The sequence below is a fragment of the Colossoma macropomum genome, unplaced genomic scaffold (assembly GCF_904425465.1).
Source record: "Colossoma macropomum unplaced genomic scaffold, Colossoma_macropomum, whole genome shotgun sequence".
NCBI lineage: Eukaryota > Metazoa > Chordata > Actinopteri > Characiformes > Serrasalmidae > Colossoma > Colossoma macropomum.
In genome coordinates, this window is record NW_023494799.1 from 3,973,151 (window position 1) to 3,991,651 (window position 18,501).

Here is an 18,501-nt window from a genome sequence, read left to right on the forward strand (position 1 = left end):
TCGCACCACTTTACCTAAAAAAATATGCGCACATATATCATCTAAAAGATAAGGAATATTTAAATCCTTCATTTCATCAAGCTTGCAGTTTGTTTCAGCGTCACTTCAAAAGTGGTTTGCTGCGTCTCGCGGCGGCGCTGCTCGCTGATTTCCGGTACCGTCATTTGTTTTGCACAGCGCAGACTGAGAAATCAGAAAGAAATCAGAGTAAGAGTTTACATGCCCTGAGAAATCTGATTACTGAGCTAAAATCCATCCTCTTTATCAGACTTTTTTTAGTTGGACTTCTAGACCTTACTCTGATTTAAGAAATCAGTGTGCTGTTTACACAACAATTTGAATAATCAAATTACTGCAGAAATCTGGTTAAGGTCGAATTATTGAGCGCGTGTAAACACACTTATTATTTAAGTTAAAATATGTACGATCCATATGACGCACCCAGCTAAACAATGTCTGCTTCTCAGCAGAGGAGGCACCAGCACTGTATCATGTTGAGGGATTGGAAAGATTCTATGAATATCTTTTTGAGAAAGATCTTTTATAGAATCTTTCCAAGTCTCTGAAAACGTTTCCTGTTAAAGAATTGTTATGTGGCCACATTATTTTTATCAGCTAATATTTTTTGAGGGAAAAAAATCCGTCTTTGTCTTTTGTGTATCATGGACATTCAGCATTCACATTTCTTTTGTGCACATACCTTATTTACATTCTAATTCTATCCTCTGTCCCGGCATCTTCGCCTCTTTAGGCGACATGAAATAAGCTTTCAGTCAACGTTACCACAGTAATTTGACTGGTTAGTTTTTGCTTGAGAAATATTAGAGAAATTCGTTTAGGAATATTATTAATGCAGTATATGGTTCTTCAAGCAGCTGAATTGAATCACTATCAAATCATTCTTAATTAAAAAAACAAACACTTTTGAATTGAATCAGACATGAATTGATTCACTCAGCTCAAAGATTCATACTCCTATCAATGACTCATCCCATGTGTACTCAAGACCTACAGGGAGCACCTGGAAGGTCAGAAGCACAAAAAGAAGGAGGCGTCTCAGAAATCTGGCAGCCAGGCCAGTAATGGACCGCGTGGTGTGCAGACGCAGCTGCGCTGTGAGCTCTGTGACGTCTCCTGCACCGGTGCAGATGCCTATGCAGCACACATACGGGGGGCCAAGCACCAGAAGGTCTGTGCAAAAATGAATAAGTTCTAAACTTTAAAGAATGTGACATTTTGTTTACAATAGGTTTCTTAAACCAGAGCAGTGGCTGTTTGTGTTTTCTGTTCCTTAAAACCCAAGTATACACATACAAGGTCTGTCCTTTGAGTAACTTCACAGTAAATGACTGAGGTATTTTGCCAACAATCTCCTCTTTCGATGGGCAGTGAAAACTTCAGGTAGCTCATTCATAAGGGTATCCTAATCGGTCACAAGGCAGATGTGGCTCCTCCTGCTCATACGGCGTTAACAAAACTGTTCCTCAGTGGTCTCTCTTTGCTCAAGTTGGAGAAAGTTTCAGATAGAAAGCTAATAGTAAGCTAATCTAACAAGCAGATAACTGAGGTTGCAAGAACATCCATTTATCTTTTTTGTTTGGTCAACCATCCACCAGTGGCTGTGTTTACATGCAAAGATTTTTGCCATTCTGATTGAATACCTTTGATTATAGATTAAGACTGAGGTGTTTATATGGGCACTGTCCTGAACAATCTGATGAAAATCTCTGTTTACATGTACATTATAAGTAATCTGATCCAAACTTACATGTATGCGTGGAGAACCACTTAGTGTAGATGTTACCATGACAATGAGCATCACGAGTCCTGTCAGAGTGAGATGAGCAGCAGTGAGCAGTGATTGTGTTTTTAATTGCTTTAAAATGATGTCAGACTCAGGAAAACGTCCTTCACATGTCCTCATTAAAGAAGGCCGAGAGGAAGACGTCGTGTTCTGAGACACATAAGCTGGACGTCCGTCCCACCACCGTCTTTTAAAGATCAGAGCATAAACTTCGTCTCCTCTGCAGACCAGTTTCTGCTCCGCCATGTTGAGCGTTTCACTGTGACGTGACGAACATGATCAGAATGTACTTAAACTTTCCGATTGGGAATGTAATCGGATGCAGACGTTTACACGGATATTATTCTTCTATTTAACAGATTATTTACAGGATTACCCACCTCATTCAATCGGATAGAAATTGTATTCCGAATGTCCTCAATCGGAGTAGTCTATTCCGATTGAGGTGTAAACATGGACGTATTCTATTCCGATTGAGCTATTAGTTGGATTATTAACAAATTATTAGGTTGCATGTAAACGCGGCTACTGTGTCCTAATTCAGGGGCTGGATACGTAGAAGGACGCGGTCGAGGAAGGCGTGTCCTGCTTACGCTCTGCGAAGGCTAAACTGAAATGAGACTGTACGTCTGCTGTACGGCGAATTTTCTGTTTGCGTCACAGCACCGCTAGTCCTGCCCTCACTGTCTTGTCAAGTTCTTTTAAAGTTCTTTAAAGATGGAGCCAGAAACTTCGATTTCAGTTGTTTATTTTGTCATTTATTAGAGCTGGAGATCACCGCCGGCTACTGATGAGATTTTTTTTTGTACATTTGAATCGTTCAGCTCAGTTTAAACCCAGTACTTATATTTAAAAGTGTCCCTTCAGCCGCCATTTGCTCCTCTGTTGATGCCACCATATTCTCGAATCCTCGGCGGCATGCAATGAACCTCAGGATATGTTGGCTGGTGAAGGATGCACCTGTAGGATTCCTCGTTGCCATGGAAAAGAAGGACACATTTCTTGGCCGCATATGAAGGAGCCTTCGAAATGGGACATCCTAGTTGTGCCGCTGTGACGCAGTCGGCCTTCAAATGCAGCCTCCGAAGGACACAGCCCCATACATTTAAAAAATAAATGAAGATGGATTGGAAAAAGTATGTTTCTTTGTGTGTGTGCTGATAACGTTCTCTTTCTTTCTTCACTAAACTTGATGTCTCTGAACTCAGGAATCAGGTCTGAAGTGTTTTTGTGACTGGGAGCTGCTCTGTTTTGATAGGGCTTTCAGATCTTTTAAACTTTTAAACAACTAAGTGATTTATGAGCTACATTTATTTTTGCTCTGTGACATTATTGAAAAAATAGCGAAGTAGAAATGTTTTCTTAGAAATGCACCGTTTTTATGCAAAGTATTTTTTTAGAAATATAAAAGGATTTTCAACATCCTCAAAACATTACTGTTACTAGGAAAAATTTAACAAGTACTGTAAATACAGTTCCACCTCTGATTATAGGCACGGGGGTCTAACTGCTTGCATTTTATGGGCTAATAAGCAAATCGTAAGAATTTGAATGTTTTTAAGAGCATCTGAAATAAACCCTCAATCAAAATACAATAAATGTGTTCTCTCTTTTGAATTTTCATTAGGTGGTGAAGCTGCACACAAAACTTGGCAAACCCATTCCCTCGACAGAGCCAGTTTTAGTGAACTCAGCTCCTGTTCCTGTAACTACAACCTCTGGAAAACCTGCGGCTCCTGCTGTAGCTCCTGCTTCACCCACAGTGCCACAGCAACCCACCGCTCCGAACCCTCCCAAGGGTCAGCCGCCAGCGAAGAAACCTGCTTTGACCAAAGCCACTGTCATTGGTGAGTGTGCACGGTTTAGGTCCAATCCCGTTTCTTATTTTTACCCCTACTCCTTGTTTTCGAGTGTCACTTTGCCCCTTGGAACTGAGATAAAAGGGGTAGTGGTTGAATTCTTCCCTCTGAAATGGGACCCTCAAATAAAAAGAACATTTCTTCATTAACAGCTACCAGTGCTGCTCTGTAGGCGACCCTGCCAGTCTGCAGTGACAGCAGAGGAGGGTAAAGTTCAGCTCCTCCCTGCTGGGCTTTAGTTACATTTAGGGAATCATATGCCTTCAAAGAGGGGGGCAGTTATTTTTTATTGCCCACCCCTAATTCTTCAGTGATATGAAGCTGAAGTCAAATATTTGCCAGCTTCTCGTTCACATTTTCCCGTTCCGCCTTAAATAGAGCAGCAGTTACATTCTGCCGCTTCAGGCATCAGAACTGCGGGACTATTTAAGGTGGAACGGGAAAGCTAGCTAGCTACTGAGACATCAGCACAACTAGTGATTTTTTTTAATGCTTGTTATGGAGAAAAGGACCATAATACATTGAAATGACATTAAACTAAGATAATACAGTGGTTATCATAATTTTTAACAGAGAGAATTCTCACATTTGTGGGTTTCTTTGGTCTCTTGTGCTTCATCTTGCCGGCCTTTCCTTTTTCTCCTCTCACTCTGTTTGGAGTGAGCCTCTAAAAAAGCCTCCATTTGGAGGGTCATGTAGCCCTAACACTTTGCCCTACCCCTCCATCTCAACAAAAATCGGGACACCCTACCCCTAGGCGTGAACACTCAAAACAGAGGGCTAAAGGCTAAGTGGTAGGGCCAAAAGGTGAAATGGGTTTGGGCCTTAGTGTTGCCTCTTATTTTGACAGCGTTCACTTTGAATTTCCTGTATTGCTTGGGAGGAAAAAAAACCTTCTAATGTCTCACCAGATATTACTGTACACAGATCTTTTGTATTTAATGTTATTTCATTTGTTGAATGCAAGCCAACAAAGCTGCTGCTCCAGAGCCGGTGAAGGTGGAGGAGGTGAAGCCGGCGGTGCTGCTGTCAGACCCTCAGAGTGACGATGAAGGCGATGGGGGTGGCGCTCAGGGAGACATCCAGCCAGTGGGCCATGACTATGTGGAGGAGGTGAGAGATTTAGGAGATGCTCAGGCTGTTTCACAGGGGTTTGTTTTGAAGAAATTTAAAGGGCAGTTTATAATCCATCATTGGATGAGCTGTTGGCTGCAGCGGCAATTGAGATTGTTTGCTGGAGTGACATTTAGTTTATGTTTCGTATTACAAAGAATGACCGAAGAGGAGGACCGCAATGCTTTGGAATGACGTGACAAAATGGATCGCACACTCTTTTTCTGTGGCGCTGTCCAGCTGAGGTTTGCCATTGGAGAAGTCAACAACTTTCTCTAATGACAGACTAAAGTCATAGTGTTGTTACTCTAAACTGAATAAAGAAATTAAGAACTAAATAGTGGGAATGAAAACATTTACTGCTTTAAAGCTCTTTTTGAGGAAGACCTGTGTTTACAGTGACCGTCCAGTACCTAGTTTATCTAACCAGTCCTTAATCAAATGACATCAGGTGATGGAAATCCATGCTGTAGGTGGAGTGCAGCAAGAAGTCATGAGCCAAACGTAATCTAACTGTGTCCTTCTAACCTACATATTCATAACTTTACTCAAAGCAAAAAAACAATTGCTCCATTTATTGTATTATTTTGTGTTTATTGTAATGTTCTATGGTGTTTTTACAACCAAAAACACAAAATTGTCAGGAAAAAAAGGAAAGACTTTTACATAACACTGTGTAATCGGTTATAAGTATTGTCCTTTTAATTACGCTCAGAAAATTAGAAATCCATCAGAGTTTTTCTTAAAGGGCCCATATATTTTCATATATATGGGCCCTTTGCTTATAATAATTGTATCCTTTTAAGTACTAAAAATGATCATAAATCATTTTTAGATAACTTTTTTCCAACTTCTCTTTATCCCTTAGAATTTAACAGACTGTTTTTTGTCAATATGACTGTTATATGCCAATTTACTCTGTTCTGATTGGCTGCCCTGTACTGCATCTCATTCAAAAGGCACTCAGAGCTGAATCACACCTTATAACTTCAATGTGAATGGTCTGGGGTAATCTGCTGTAGGCTAAATTGATGTAAATGAGATCATCACAGAAACAGTTCATTCAAAACTGGCTGTTTTCACAGCGTGGTTTCCATAAATGGACTTAGTAGTGGAATGGTGTGTTTTGAAATGAAGTGTTTACACATAACTTCAACCTCCAATTTAAAAACAGCGAGGGAAATGTAGTTTTCCGTGACATGGGTCTTTTCAGTAAATGAAACTGCTCTTTCTCCCTGCCCTGTTTGTTTGTTTGTTTTGGGTTTATTTGTTTTGTTTTGTGTTTGTTTCCCCTCAGGTTCGTAACGATGACGGTAAGGTCATCCGTTTCCACTGTAAGCTGTGCGAGTGCAGCTTCAACGATCCAAACGCTAAAGACATGCACCTGAAGGGGCGCAGACACCGGCTTCAGTACAAGGTGAGACTCTTACTTCTGCTAAAACCTCTCGAGAAAGACCCTGCTGCAGAGGTTCCTAATCGAGACGGCATGTATATTTTCCGGTTTTGTATTGATTTGTGAGTTTTTAAAAATATCTTGAAAGGAGAAAGATGTTTCATGATTGGTGCAGCCATGAACGGAGTCATGTTTCAGTGCTAATGTAATTTGCATTATTACAACTTGAACTTACAAGTGCAAGTCCCAAAAAGTTGAGACAGTATGTGAAATGCCAATAAAAAACACAGTGATTGGTAAATTCTGTTTGACCTGTATTCAGTTGAAAAAACAGTATTTGTTGTTTTACCTTATGCACTGGTTTTGTTTTGAACTTGAGTTGTTTTTTGTTAATATACACTCATTCTAAATGTGATGTCTGCAACATATTCCAGAAAAGCTTGGACAGAAGAAATGTTGACCTCTGTGTTACGTCACCTTTCCTTTTAACAGCAGTTAATAATCGTGGGGGCGCTGAAGACACCAATTGATCCAGTTTTGAAAGCGGCCGTTTTTCAGTTATACGAGTCTTTAGGTGTGCAACCATACAGGGCCTTCATTGTCGTATTTTGCGCTTCAAAATGCACCACAAGTTTTCAGAAGGAAGCATGCAGGCTGGTTGAGTACTTGCATTCTCTTATTACGCAACCGTGCTGTTGTAATTTTGAACAGAAGTTGAAAAGATTATAGTTTTCCACAACATGCAGAAGCAGCATTGTCGCATTGAAATGGGCATTGATGTCCCTGAAAAAGACGATGTCTAAACAGCAGCATGTGTTGCTCCAAAATGTGTATACATCTCTGTGTTTATGATGTGTTCACAGGTGTGCACGTTACCCACTAACCCCACCCACACACACACACCCCCACACCCCCACACACACACCATGACAGACCTGACTGGTCCTTTGGCCTGGAGAACACAACATTCATTATTGCCATGAACAGTCTGAAAGGTTGACAATGCACGTTTCCAGTGTGCATCAGTCCACTTGAGATGAGCTTGAGCTCAGAAAAGCCTCCAGCGTTTCTGGACATTTGTTGACATATGACCTCTGCTGTGCATAGTTCAGTCTTAACTTGCATTTTTGGAGGCAGCGATGGACAGTATCGACTGACCACAGTTTGCCAACATTTTTCTGAGCCCATGTGTTGATATCCATTACAGAAGCAGGCCCGTTTTCATTATTATACTGTTATACTGTCTAAGGGGGACGAAGGTAACAGGCATTCAGTTCGGTTCAATTCAATTTTTGTCTTTTTTTCTGGATTCTCTGGATCTTTTGATGATAATGTGCACCGTAGAGGGTGAAATGCTTAATATCCTTGCAAACGCTGAACGAGGAACATTGTTCTTGAACAGCTGGATTTTTTGCCAAAGTGGTGAATCTCGCTCCGTCCTCGCTCATAAAGGACTCTGCCTTTCCTGTTTTCTGAACATTTCACAGCGTTCCTAGTCTTAAATTGCCTCTGTTCCAACCTTTTTTGAAACATCTTGCAGGCATCAGTATCAAAATGAGTGTATGTTTGCAAAAAACAATGAAGCTCATAAGGTAAAACATTCATTTTCTTGTCTTTGTACTGTTTTTTGTTTAGGTTGAAGTGGATTTATGAATCACTGCTTTCTGTTTTTATTTGCATTTTACTGTCCCTTTTTTGGGATTGGGCACTCTGAGTCTACAAACTAATGACACAATGGGTTGTCCGTAGTCTGTGTAATTGTTGTAATTAGGAAAGCTAGATTGGAAATCAGTGACAGCTTCAGCTGTATTCACATTTTGGTTATTGGATTTTTTTCCGAAAGTAATAAATATGTGTCACTAATATACCTCATAATAATGAACTTGCGTAACTGACATTTAAGTGCTGATTATTTAGTGAAAACAAAATAAAGATTAAAATTTCTTCAGCAAACAGACACAGGTTTGGCTCCTTCACACTCTGTAGTATTATTGCTGCCATTGGGGTTTTATGTGAGTGTGTGCTAAAGTGATCTCGCTGTTTCCTTTCTGTCTTTTCATTTCTTTGCAGAAAAAAGTTAACCCAGACCTGCTGGTGGAAATCAAACCAAGTAACCGTGCACGGAAGCTTCTGGAAGGCAAGCTGAGGAAGCAGAAGCAGAAAGCTGTGCTAAAGAGACAGCAGGAGGACGAGCATCGCTGGCACATGGAGATGAGGTCAGGATTAAGCCTCTGCTTCTTGAGATGAGTTAGCAGAATGTAGAAGCACTTATTTAGTGTGTGTAATTACTCACTGGCCACTTTATTAGAAACTCCTCTCTTGTAGCTCCACCTTGCTGGTGTAGAGTTAGAAATTGTAGGCCACCTATTGATGTACAGTTTGGGTTAGTCCTTCATCAGTGGTCACTTACATATGTGAAAACCTCAGCAACGCCACTGTGTCTGATACAAACACTATTACTATCACTGCTGTGCTATGTGAACTCCTTACAACCACCTGGAGGACACAAACTGTCCCCATCAGATAAACAGCACTTAAAGCTTTCATCTTTGAGAGAGAGGAGAAAATCAAGCTACTTCAGATCTGAAAACATCCACAGGTGTTTCTGTCCATCCTTCCACTGTGAGAAGACGACTCAGCGCTGTGGGTCTGAAAGGATGTGTAGCTGTCAGGAAGAACCTCACTGAGAAAAGGAGACGGAAACATCAAACAAAGAAGCTGAACAATGGACTGACCACCCCCGAGTCCAGACCTCAACATCACTGAATGTGTTTGATTATTTAAAAGATCAGCCAACTTCTCAGACCGAACTTCAGAGGTGTGCAAAAATATGCCCATGGATTTCTTTGAAAAATTTAATGCGGGTCTCCTAAGAGTGGAAGCTAAGAAAGGCAAAGAGTGGACACACTAAATACTAAACTATTTTAATATTTGGTTGTTGAAGCTTCTGTGTAATTTTCTGTCAAATCGATGGTTTCTATTTTTCCTGATGCTGAAAAAGTAATAACTTTCATTAAATGAAAAACCTAACTGCATTAAATAAATGAGGAGTGGTCTTTATGTAATATGGAACGCTACACCAACCAAAATACTATACAGTGCAAGTATATTTATTAATGTTATGACTTTGGTTGAGATAATCTGAGATCACAGCAGAGACTGCAGAAATGCTCCCCTCACATCATAAAATCATTCATTGCTCTAATGCAGTGCTTACCAGTTGTGCGGTTTATTGTATTTCCTGCTCTATTCGCCTGATTCAAATGCTTAGCTAGTCAGTAGACCCTAAACCATTTGTGCAGTGCAGGAGGTGCTGAAATACACACACTCAAATGACATTGACTCTGAAATGTTTATTAAAATGATGCCTCTTGTAGGAGATATGAGGAGGACATGTACTGGAGGAAGGCAGAGGAGGAGCATTTGTACTGGGGAGATCAAAGGCGCAGAATGGCGCCTCCACCCCTCATGAGTCGGCCCGGAATGCCTGTGCCCCCTCTACTGGTAAGAGCAAGCATTGTGTCTTGCCACATTTAAAGCATCCCTTAAAGCAAGAGTGCACAACTCTGGTCCTGGAGGGCTGGAGTCCAGCACAGTTCGGAGGGTTCTCTTCTCAAACACACCCACTTAACCTGGCAATTAACACAAGTGTAATCAGGTGTGTTACAGCAGGTAAATCACCAAAATGTGCAGGACACCGGCCCTCCAGGACTGGAATTGTACGCCCCTGCCTTAAATGCTTGCTTGCTGATTGTTTCCCACCGAATGCCAGATCTCTTTAACGTTATGCAGATATAACATAAGTTCGGTTGGCACTGATAGCTGTTGTTTTTAGAGGTGCTGTTTTTCTCTTCTTGCTTTCTTGTTCGCCACAAGGGCTGCCCACAAACCACAGGCTGCGAATCTGAGGTTACAAGCAGATGCGAAGTAACAAATAAGCGAGTAATTGATCATTCCAAGCTACCTCTACAGATCACATTCATCTTGTGAGGAGCAATTAATGAACTTGTGTCATGACTTAAATGTACATTTATATGACTCTGAAGCTGCTGACTGATGTTGACAGATCTTTCACGCTCTACTGAGACCCATAAAAACATGTTTGGCGTGTCATGTACACACACACACACACACACACACACACACTAAGGGGTCTAAAACAACCGGCAAGCTTCATACGGCCAGAGAACACAGTTCCACTGCTCCACAGCCCAATGCTGGGGGGCTCTATACCCCTCAAGCCCACGCTTGGCCTTGGGTACGATGACCTTAGGCTCAAGTACGGCTGCCTCAAAGCACCTCATTCCATTGGTCAGTGCCAGTGCTCTTCCATGGAGATTATACAAGCCATGCATGTGTAGTTGAAATCTCATGTTCTGCTCATTTGTTTCTTCTTGCTCTCAAACACCTTCCTCAGCTCTTAAAGGTGATAACTTGGCTCGGGTGTTGCAGAGGGGGTACAAACGTCAAGCTGCATTACAGGGGTGTGTTTTATAAAGCAGGATTTCTCAGTTAGCCAAATTTATCCCCAATTTTGACCTCGGTTCTGTGGCTAAATGAAAGAGCCTGCTTTGTGAAATAGTCCCAGAGCAATGATGGAAAATGCTAGGCTGGCTACACATACTCCATTTCCTTTCCCTGCAGCCTGTTCGACGGCCTGATTCCCCTGATGACCGCCACATCATGGCCAAACATGCCACTATTTACCCGGTGGAGGATGAGCTGCAGGCTGTGCAGCGGATCGTCTCACACTCGGAGAGAGCCCTCAAGCTGGTCTCTGACTCGCTGCTGGAGCAAGAGGCCACCACACAAGGCAAAGACACAGTGGACAAGCAGTGAGTCACTGCATTATGTCTGTTCTCTAAGGTTCTCTAATGGTTTGTAAATGGGGGTATCCAGTAGGGCTGCAATGATGAGTCAGCGAAGTTTATTAGTCATCACTGAGTTGTACCGTTGATTAATGGATAAAAGTTGATGCACCCATGAGTTGTTTACTTGAAACTTCTTCGGAAAAGAAGAAATAGCTTGTGGGATAGACAGCATTTTGAGAAATGATTGCCGTGCTCTGATGGGGCACCGTGACAGGAAATGGAAGAAAGCATGATGGTTAGAGAAGTCGTTTAATCAAATATAGATAGAATAATAAAATAATCATTAGTTGCAGCCCTAATGTCCATCATTTACCCTGCAATTTTGTTCCTAACCTAACACCTCATATAGGTAATAGGTAATATTTCTTTGCACCTTAATATTAACGGCAGATGCAGTGCATTAATTTGGAACTACATGCAGAAAATCAGATTTCGTTAGATGATGAATTCATCTAGAAGATGAATATTTAAATCCTTCATTTCGTCAAACGTCGTTGGTTTCAACGTCGCTCCAAAAGTGTTTTGCTGCGTCTCGCAGCGACACTGCTCACTTGTTTCCGGTACCCCCGTCTGTTTTCACACATGCGCAGACTGAGATATTCGAAAGAAATCAGTAAGAGTTTTCATGCACTGAGAAATCTGATTACTGAGCTAAAATCCAGCTCTCTTTATCAAATTTATTTGGATTTCTAGACCTTACTCCAATCTAAGAAATTTTGCATGATCATTTGAATAGATAACTGCAGAAATTCGATTTATGATCAGATTGTTGAGTGCATGTAAAGTCATTGTTGTCTTTTTTTCGCACAGAAAAAGTAACCATGGTTTTTTGTTTGTGGAGCAGGTTGGACCCTCAGGGCCGTGTGCTGAAGGGAGTGATGCGAGTGGGGATACTGGCCAAAGGCCTGCTGCTGCACGGAGACAGGAATGTTGAGCTCATCCTGCTAGCTGCCAAAAAACCCACCGTTTCCCTGCTGAACAGCATCGCCGAGCAGCTTCCCAAACAACTGACAGTAAGACATCAGCCCACTTCTTCTTTTTATGTGTCTTTCTCTGTTGAGGTGGTGAAATATTGACTACTGCAAAAGTAAATGTTTACCAGACAGCATTCAGATTCAGTAATTAAGAATTCAGAATTTAGTAATTAAGATAAGGGCTGTGAAAAAGCTGCCATATCAGTATTGCTGTTGCATAGACGACGGCTTCGCTTCTTAAGGCAAAAGGCAGTTGTGGCACTATTTCAGCACAATATGTAAGAATAAGTTGGTCAGTTTTACCATCATCCTGAGTTACAGAGCTTTGAGGACATAACATGATTTTGAAACATTACTATTAAAACTCTGTTTTAGAAATGCTCAAATGTTTCAAATACACTTGTGATTAATATATATGGTGGTGTAACACTAATTGTAAGCTTCAGTATATCAGCTTCATGTCTGTCCTCCATAATGACACATAATCTTAGTGAATTGCTGGTGGTCCTGTGTTATATTTAGGGCTGTCACCATCAATTATATTGGTAATCGACTTGTGATGACTATTTTAATAATAAACTGAGTAACCTTTTTTTTTTTTTTCCTCCAAAAACTCTTTGGACCCCAACAAAACTCTAGAACACTTTTTGGCCATGTGCAGACTGCAGGTAAAAATGGACCAAATCTGACTTGCTGCCCAAATCCGATTTTGTTGTTTGGTCGTTCACATGAGCTTTTAATGTGGCCTATCTGACATCAGTCTAAACAGATCAAGCGGTGTGATCACACCACCTTACTGCCATCGCTCCTACCACATCCATGTCAGAGTATATCACATTATTCAGACACCAGTGGCAGACATTTGGATTCCTCTATTCTAGACAGATCAGGCATAACATTATGAGCACCTCCTTGTTTCTGCGCTCATTGTCCATTTGATCAGCTCCACTTACTATATAGGTGCACTTTGTAGTTCTACAGTTACAGACTGTAGTCCATCTGTTTCTCTGCATACTTTGTTAGCCCCCTTTTACCCTGTTCTTCAGTGGTCAGGACCCCCATGGACCCTCACAGAGCAGGTACTATTTGAGTGGTGGGTCATTCTCAGCGCTGCAGTAACACTGACGTGGTGGTGGTGTGTTAGTGTGTGTTGCGCTGGTCTGAGTGGATCAGACACAGCAGTGCTGCTGTTGGCTGGATATTTCTGAGGTATTTAAAAACTCCAGCAGCACTGCTGTGTCTGATCCACTCAGACCAGCACAACACACACTAACACACCACCACCACATCTGTGTTACTGAGGTGCTGAGCAAGATTCACCACCCGAATAGTACCTGCTCTGTGAGGGTCCATGGGGGTCCTGACCACTGAAGAACAGGGTAAAAGGAGGCTAACAAAGTATCAGAGAAACAGATGGACTACAGTCTGTAACTGTAGAACTACAAAGTGCACCTATATAGTAAGTGGAGCTGATCAAATGGACAATGAGCGCAGAAACAAGGAGGTGCTCATAATGTTATGCCTGATTGGTGTATCTTAGTAGTTGAAAGGTGGAAGAACTGCAATATATCTGGCGCTCGCTGTGTAAATGCATTAACTGCAGTGTGATTTTCTTGCACCAGACAAACAGAGTCCTCCTTTTAGGTACGTTTAAACTGAAATCAGTGCTATTTTGTCTTGTTTGATCTACAATAACATCAGTTCGCTGTGTTGTGTGAGTGACAGAGCACTGCTTCAAGTTAGCCTTCTGCTAAAAACAGCTAGACTGGGAAGCTAACGTTCTCACACTCTCCAGTGCCACACAAACTTCAGTTTACTTTCGTTTAAATGAAGGATATAACTCACATGAACCCACTTCTGTCTTTCACTTTTGTTGCTTGGGAATGCACTTGTACTAAAATATGACTGAGCGCTGTAACAGTGCTGTAGTTGTGAGGAACAGACGTGATTTAACGCTGATAAAGCTCGTTAGGCAAGGAGTTCGCTGTAGAACAGTATAGCTACGCCACTTGTCATTCACACTTGGTCACAGAAGAACAGATCACCGATCGCTCCACTCAAACAGGGAATGCATAAATCCACGTTTCAGACGTTGCCAAAGTATATTTGCCGACTCATTTTACTCGTCGCCCCCCTCCCTCTCTAATCAGTAGAAAAACTCTGAAGTGCGCCCTCTTATGGTGACTGCAGAGTAGTGTCGCTGTCCTGGCAGTAGAAAACGGCACCAGGGCTGTCGCTAGAACGTGGAAGTGTGAGAATGCTCTATTATATCGAACATTTATCGAACATTTCTTATAGTTCTATCGAGGAAAGTTATATCGCGATAATTATCGTTATCGTTTTATCGCCCAGCCCTGCTTGAGGCTACATCAGATTGAGCTGTGCAAGCTTATAGAGCAAACGGTATACACTAAAATCATTGAAAGTTTCCAGAAAAGAGTAATAAATTATGAATTTCTGTGCTTGTTTCAATTGTTGAAGCTGATCAAGGAATGAAGCTTAGTGTCTTCTGCTGTGAAGAAGAATGCTGGCAAACTCTGGATAAAGGCAACTGACCCAGGAGAATCTCCTTTGCTTCAAATGTCCTTAAAGTAAACATTGAATAGCAGTTAGTTTGACTTCTTTCACCTTGCTTATTCCTTTACACCGCACACGCTTGTCTTGTTCCACCTAAATGAAAAACATAACTGCCGTTTTGATGATGTTGCTGTAAGGTGTCCCCGCACACGGAAAATTATGATGATTGAGTTGAATTGGCGTAAAAGTCACATGAATTCTGGTCCAGCGGTTCAGACGGAGGTCAGTCTGCTGTGTATCGAAAACATCTTGGGTTTCAGTACCACATAAGAAAGAGGCCAAATCAAATGAAAACTGTCAGGTTCAGTGTGTTTTTTGCTGTTCAAACAATCACCCAAAAAACTAATTTGTGCCACGTATGAAGAAATAGATCAGATTTGGGCCACTTTTACCTGCAGTGTAAACGTAGCATTAGAGGCTTATTAATTATTGTTTTAATTAACTATATTATTGGAAATACATAATAAAAATGAGAATTCCTATACATAAAGAACAGTGATATGAAATGAGCTGTCTATAAGAACTAAAAGTGTTCACAATCATTTCCTAGTGATTACACTACAAAAATGGGCTATAAAAATCTAACCGAGATTGATGTATGCCTACCGAAGTTATTTCCCACGCAATGGAACATGAACTTGACTGTGTATTCAGTAAACCAGCTAAGACACATGGCTTAGCTGAATCTTTAAAAATGTGTGTTTACTTCTATATCACTGCTTTCTTGTTAAGTAATTTTGCCCCCATATGTGATAAACAGCTGATCAGAACTTTTGAGTGCTAATAGTGCCTCCTTGTGAGAACGTTCGGACTGCTGAGCACAGCTTTTTAATGCCTTGCAAATACCATATTAATCACAAAGCCGATAAATCGATAGCAGACATTTTAATCTGTACATTTTTTATCAGTTATAATTTGAATAATTGTGACAGCCGTCATTTTATTTTTTAAGGCCCAAACACTTTGTAAATGCATACTACGGTGCGTGTGAGTACTTTTCTGGGCAGTGTGGTTAATAGAAAAGATTAGTGTTACTAAGGAAGAAGCTCATAAGGTCACCTGGGTTTATTTAAAAAAAAAAAGTAGGTGTATGTTAAGTCATAGAATTAGGAAGTCATTCTCTTCTCCAAGTGAGTCAGGCTGATTTGTGTGAGCTGCAGTTTGTGGCGGCGTCATGAGCCTAAAATAATTGCACACCACTGATTTGTGTCATATGATGGGAGATTCAGGCCGAGGGTGGAAATTAATTGGGTGGTGGTGGTGGTGGTGGGTGGTTCTGATGAAAAAAAATGACGATTTGTTGTAATGGTGATGAAACCGGAAACGTATTTAACTATTTCGTTTTTCTTCTGCTTTCCTGAGAAATGTAGCATGTTGTTGTCATCACAGATTGCATTAGGTTTTCCTCGGGTGTCTTGCATACTTCTGAAAAATGTGGTTTTGAGAATATTTTGAAGTTGGAATGTCCCACCGAAGGGCAGACGCTTCCACATTTAGAAGAAGTGTGGCATTTTTTTTTCATGCACCTTTTTTCCACAGATTGGTGTTATTGTTTTCATTCTATTTGGACTTACAGTACACATCCAAAGAAATATAAGTACTGGTTGTGCCTCTTGGCCTGAATGGTGTGTAAAATGCTTTTTAACTGATCTTTAGTTCCCCTGCCTGGTTACGACACCTGACCCCTACAGAGAGAGCCCGGGGCATTTATGGTCATTTGTAACACATAGAAATAAAAGGCCAAAAAATACAAGCAAAATCCCACTCTGAATATATAGAAGCAATACTAACTATTCTTAGAGGCTACAGCCTTAATATAATCATATAATTGGGGACCCCTCTGTCTCCCTCATAGCCCCCCACCACTGCCCGGCTGTCTCCTCTGTAGTGAGTAATGCAGTGTCCTTTTAACCGGCAGACCTTTTCTGAAGATCAGTATGTGGTGCAGGCTCACCCTGAAGAAGCCAACATCGTCATTATTTCCAGCAAGGAACCAAAAATGCAGGTCACCATCTCTCTCACTTCGCCAGTGATGCGGGAAGACCCTGCCCCGAGCCCGGAGGAGCAGGCAGGCCACAAGCTGCCTGAGAAAGGTTAGAGAACCTATGCTTTCAGTCTACTGCACTGTATGTCTCCTTTAAAAAATAAATAAAAAATAATAATAATCCAAGGTAAATTCGGCTCCAGCTTAGTCTGTCTTTTAGCTTTATAGTCTTATTTGCCGTCTGTGGGGCTGATAATAAACAGCCTGGCCAGTTCACTTTTAGTTTCCCAGTCTGTACTGCTTTTCTAAAGCAGTTTGGTGGAACCTAAAGCCGGATCTCTGACCTTTCTGTAACTCTGAGTTTGATGATGACTTTGATGCATTATGTATGAAAAAACCCTGTGACTCGCAGACAGATGAGAGAGCGCCGTTCCTCCTCATATTGTTAGGTGTGCTTCTCTATTCAGCAAACCTTTGCAAACTTTTCACCTGCAAGAACAGAAAGGTGACTGTGGTTACATGCACAGACATAGTGAGCTTTTTATAAATGTGATATGCCTCATGAACCAGGCTTAAAAATAGAGATGTGTTCTGACTAGTTTTGATAGTCGAGTGTCTGTAAGAATTCATGCCTGGATGTCTGGTAAACCATGAATAAGGGAAAAAAATTAATCAGATTTTGGCTGAAATTAATGTAGCCTTTTTTAGGTGGTAGCACTGGTATTGCACAAAAATGTAGCATTGCACAGAGGAATACATTTTCACATTTCATGTTTTGCTGTTGAAAAATAGGCAAGAAAAACCTGTAGTTTTCGTGTTGGATGAGTAGCATAACATAGGTTGCCTCAGATGAGGTAATGAGCTTAAACAGCAGCTAACTGGTAATGCTGGATGCTGATGACTCGTCTTCTGCAGCTGCTTCTTCTCCTCTTCAGTGGACGATGTGCCAACATTTTAGTTTGTCTGAGAAATACATTTTAAATGTTTGCGGATCAGTCTAGCTTTTTTACCGATAAATGCTGCGCTATCTTTACCTCCTTGGTCACGTCCTGAACAAGGCATCCTTAGCAACATGCTTACATTCAGGCACTCGAGTTTCGGAGTAGCAAAGCAGAACGTTCTTGTTTAATAGTGCTTTTAAAACATAAAATTGTTGGTCTGTGTGTTTTCTCAGTCTCTCTTTGATGAAATACAGGAAATACCTGATTAATGATATCAGTATTTGAATACCTGCACCGAGTACTTGGAGTACCGATGCACATCCCTACTTCGAAAGCCAAATTTACACCAGATACAGTAACCATGTTGCTTGACTTGCCATTTGACTTGACTTGCTTATACAAAATATGTCACATGAGTGCGATAGACCTTTGTGTGTATCTCCATTCAAATATTTTGTCCAAGTGCTCATGGAATTTGTAGTCACTTATTGATAGTCAGTAATTCGCTATTCTGACTGCATGGTGTGTCTTTACGACTGCTCTTGGCTTAGTCATGTGAACTGTGATGCAGGTTAATGTCTAGTGTTTACATTAGTTGTATTCCATCAGCTAATATTAACACTAGAGAACAAATCCAGATGTTTTTAAACATAAGGTTTAAAACCCATGGTTTGCAAATGTTGTTTAGTTTGGGGCTGTAATATTAAAAGCCAATACATATTGAAGAGTTTACTGTTTGCCTGCTGAAACGCGTCTCTGGATATGGAGGCACAAAATCTTTAGCCTGTTATGTAAAATTAACTGATTAAATTAAAAACACAAATAACAATGAGCCTTAGCTTTAGGTAACTAATTTGTTTCTTGTTTAGAATTTGGAGTCCTATCATGCGTGCATTACTGCTGGTGTGGATTTCCTTGCATGCAAAGAGTAAAAAAAAACAAACAAACAAAAAAAAGTCTAATAGCAGCCCTTGTTGTAAACCTG

General features: G+C 41.0%; 1 protein-coding gene across 1 annotated transcript in view; it reads left to right on the forward strand.

The window, feature by feature from the left end:
- Nucleotides 1-18,501, forward strand: part of zfr2 (zinc finger RNA binding protein 2) — a 36,497-nt gene that overhangs the window by 9,422 nt on the left and 8,574 nt on the right. The window contains exons 6-14 of the mRNA XM_036586717.1: nucleotides 1,007-1,189; nucleotides 3,432-3,651; nucleotides 4,631-4,776; nucleotides 6,074-6,193; nucleotides 8,240-8,385; nucleotides 9,547-9,673; nucleotides 10,814-11,004; nucleotides 11,885-12,053; nucleotides 16,510-16,684. Of these exons, the coding sequence (XP_036442610.1) occupies nucleotides 1,007-1,189; nucleotides 3,432-3,651; nucleotides 4,631-4,776; nucleotides 6,074-6,193; nucleotides 8,240-8,385; nucleotides 9,547-9,673; nucleotides 10,814-11,004; nucleotides 11,885-12,053; nucleotides 16,510-16,684 (1,477 nt within the window). The remainder of the gene's footprint in view (nucleotides 1-1,006; nucleotides 1,190-3,431; nucleotides 3,652-4,630; nucleotides 4,777-6,073; nucleotides 6,194-8,239; nucleotides 8,386-9,546; nucleotides 9,674-10,813; nucleotides 11,005-11,884; nucleotides 12,054-16,509; nucleotides 16,685-18,501) is intronic.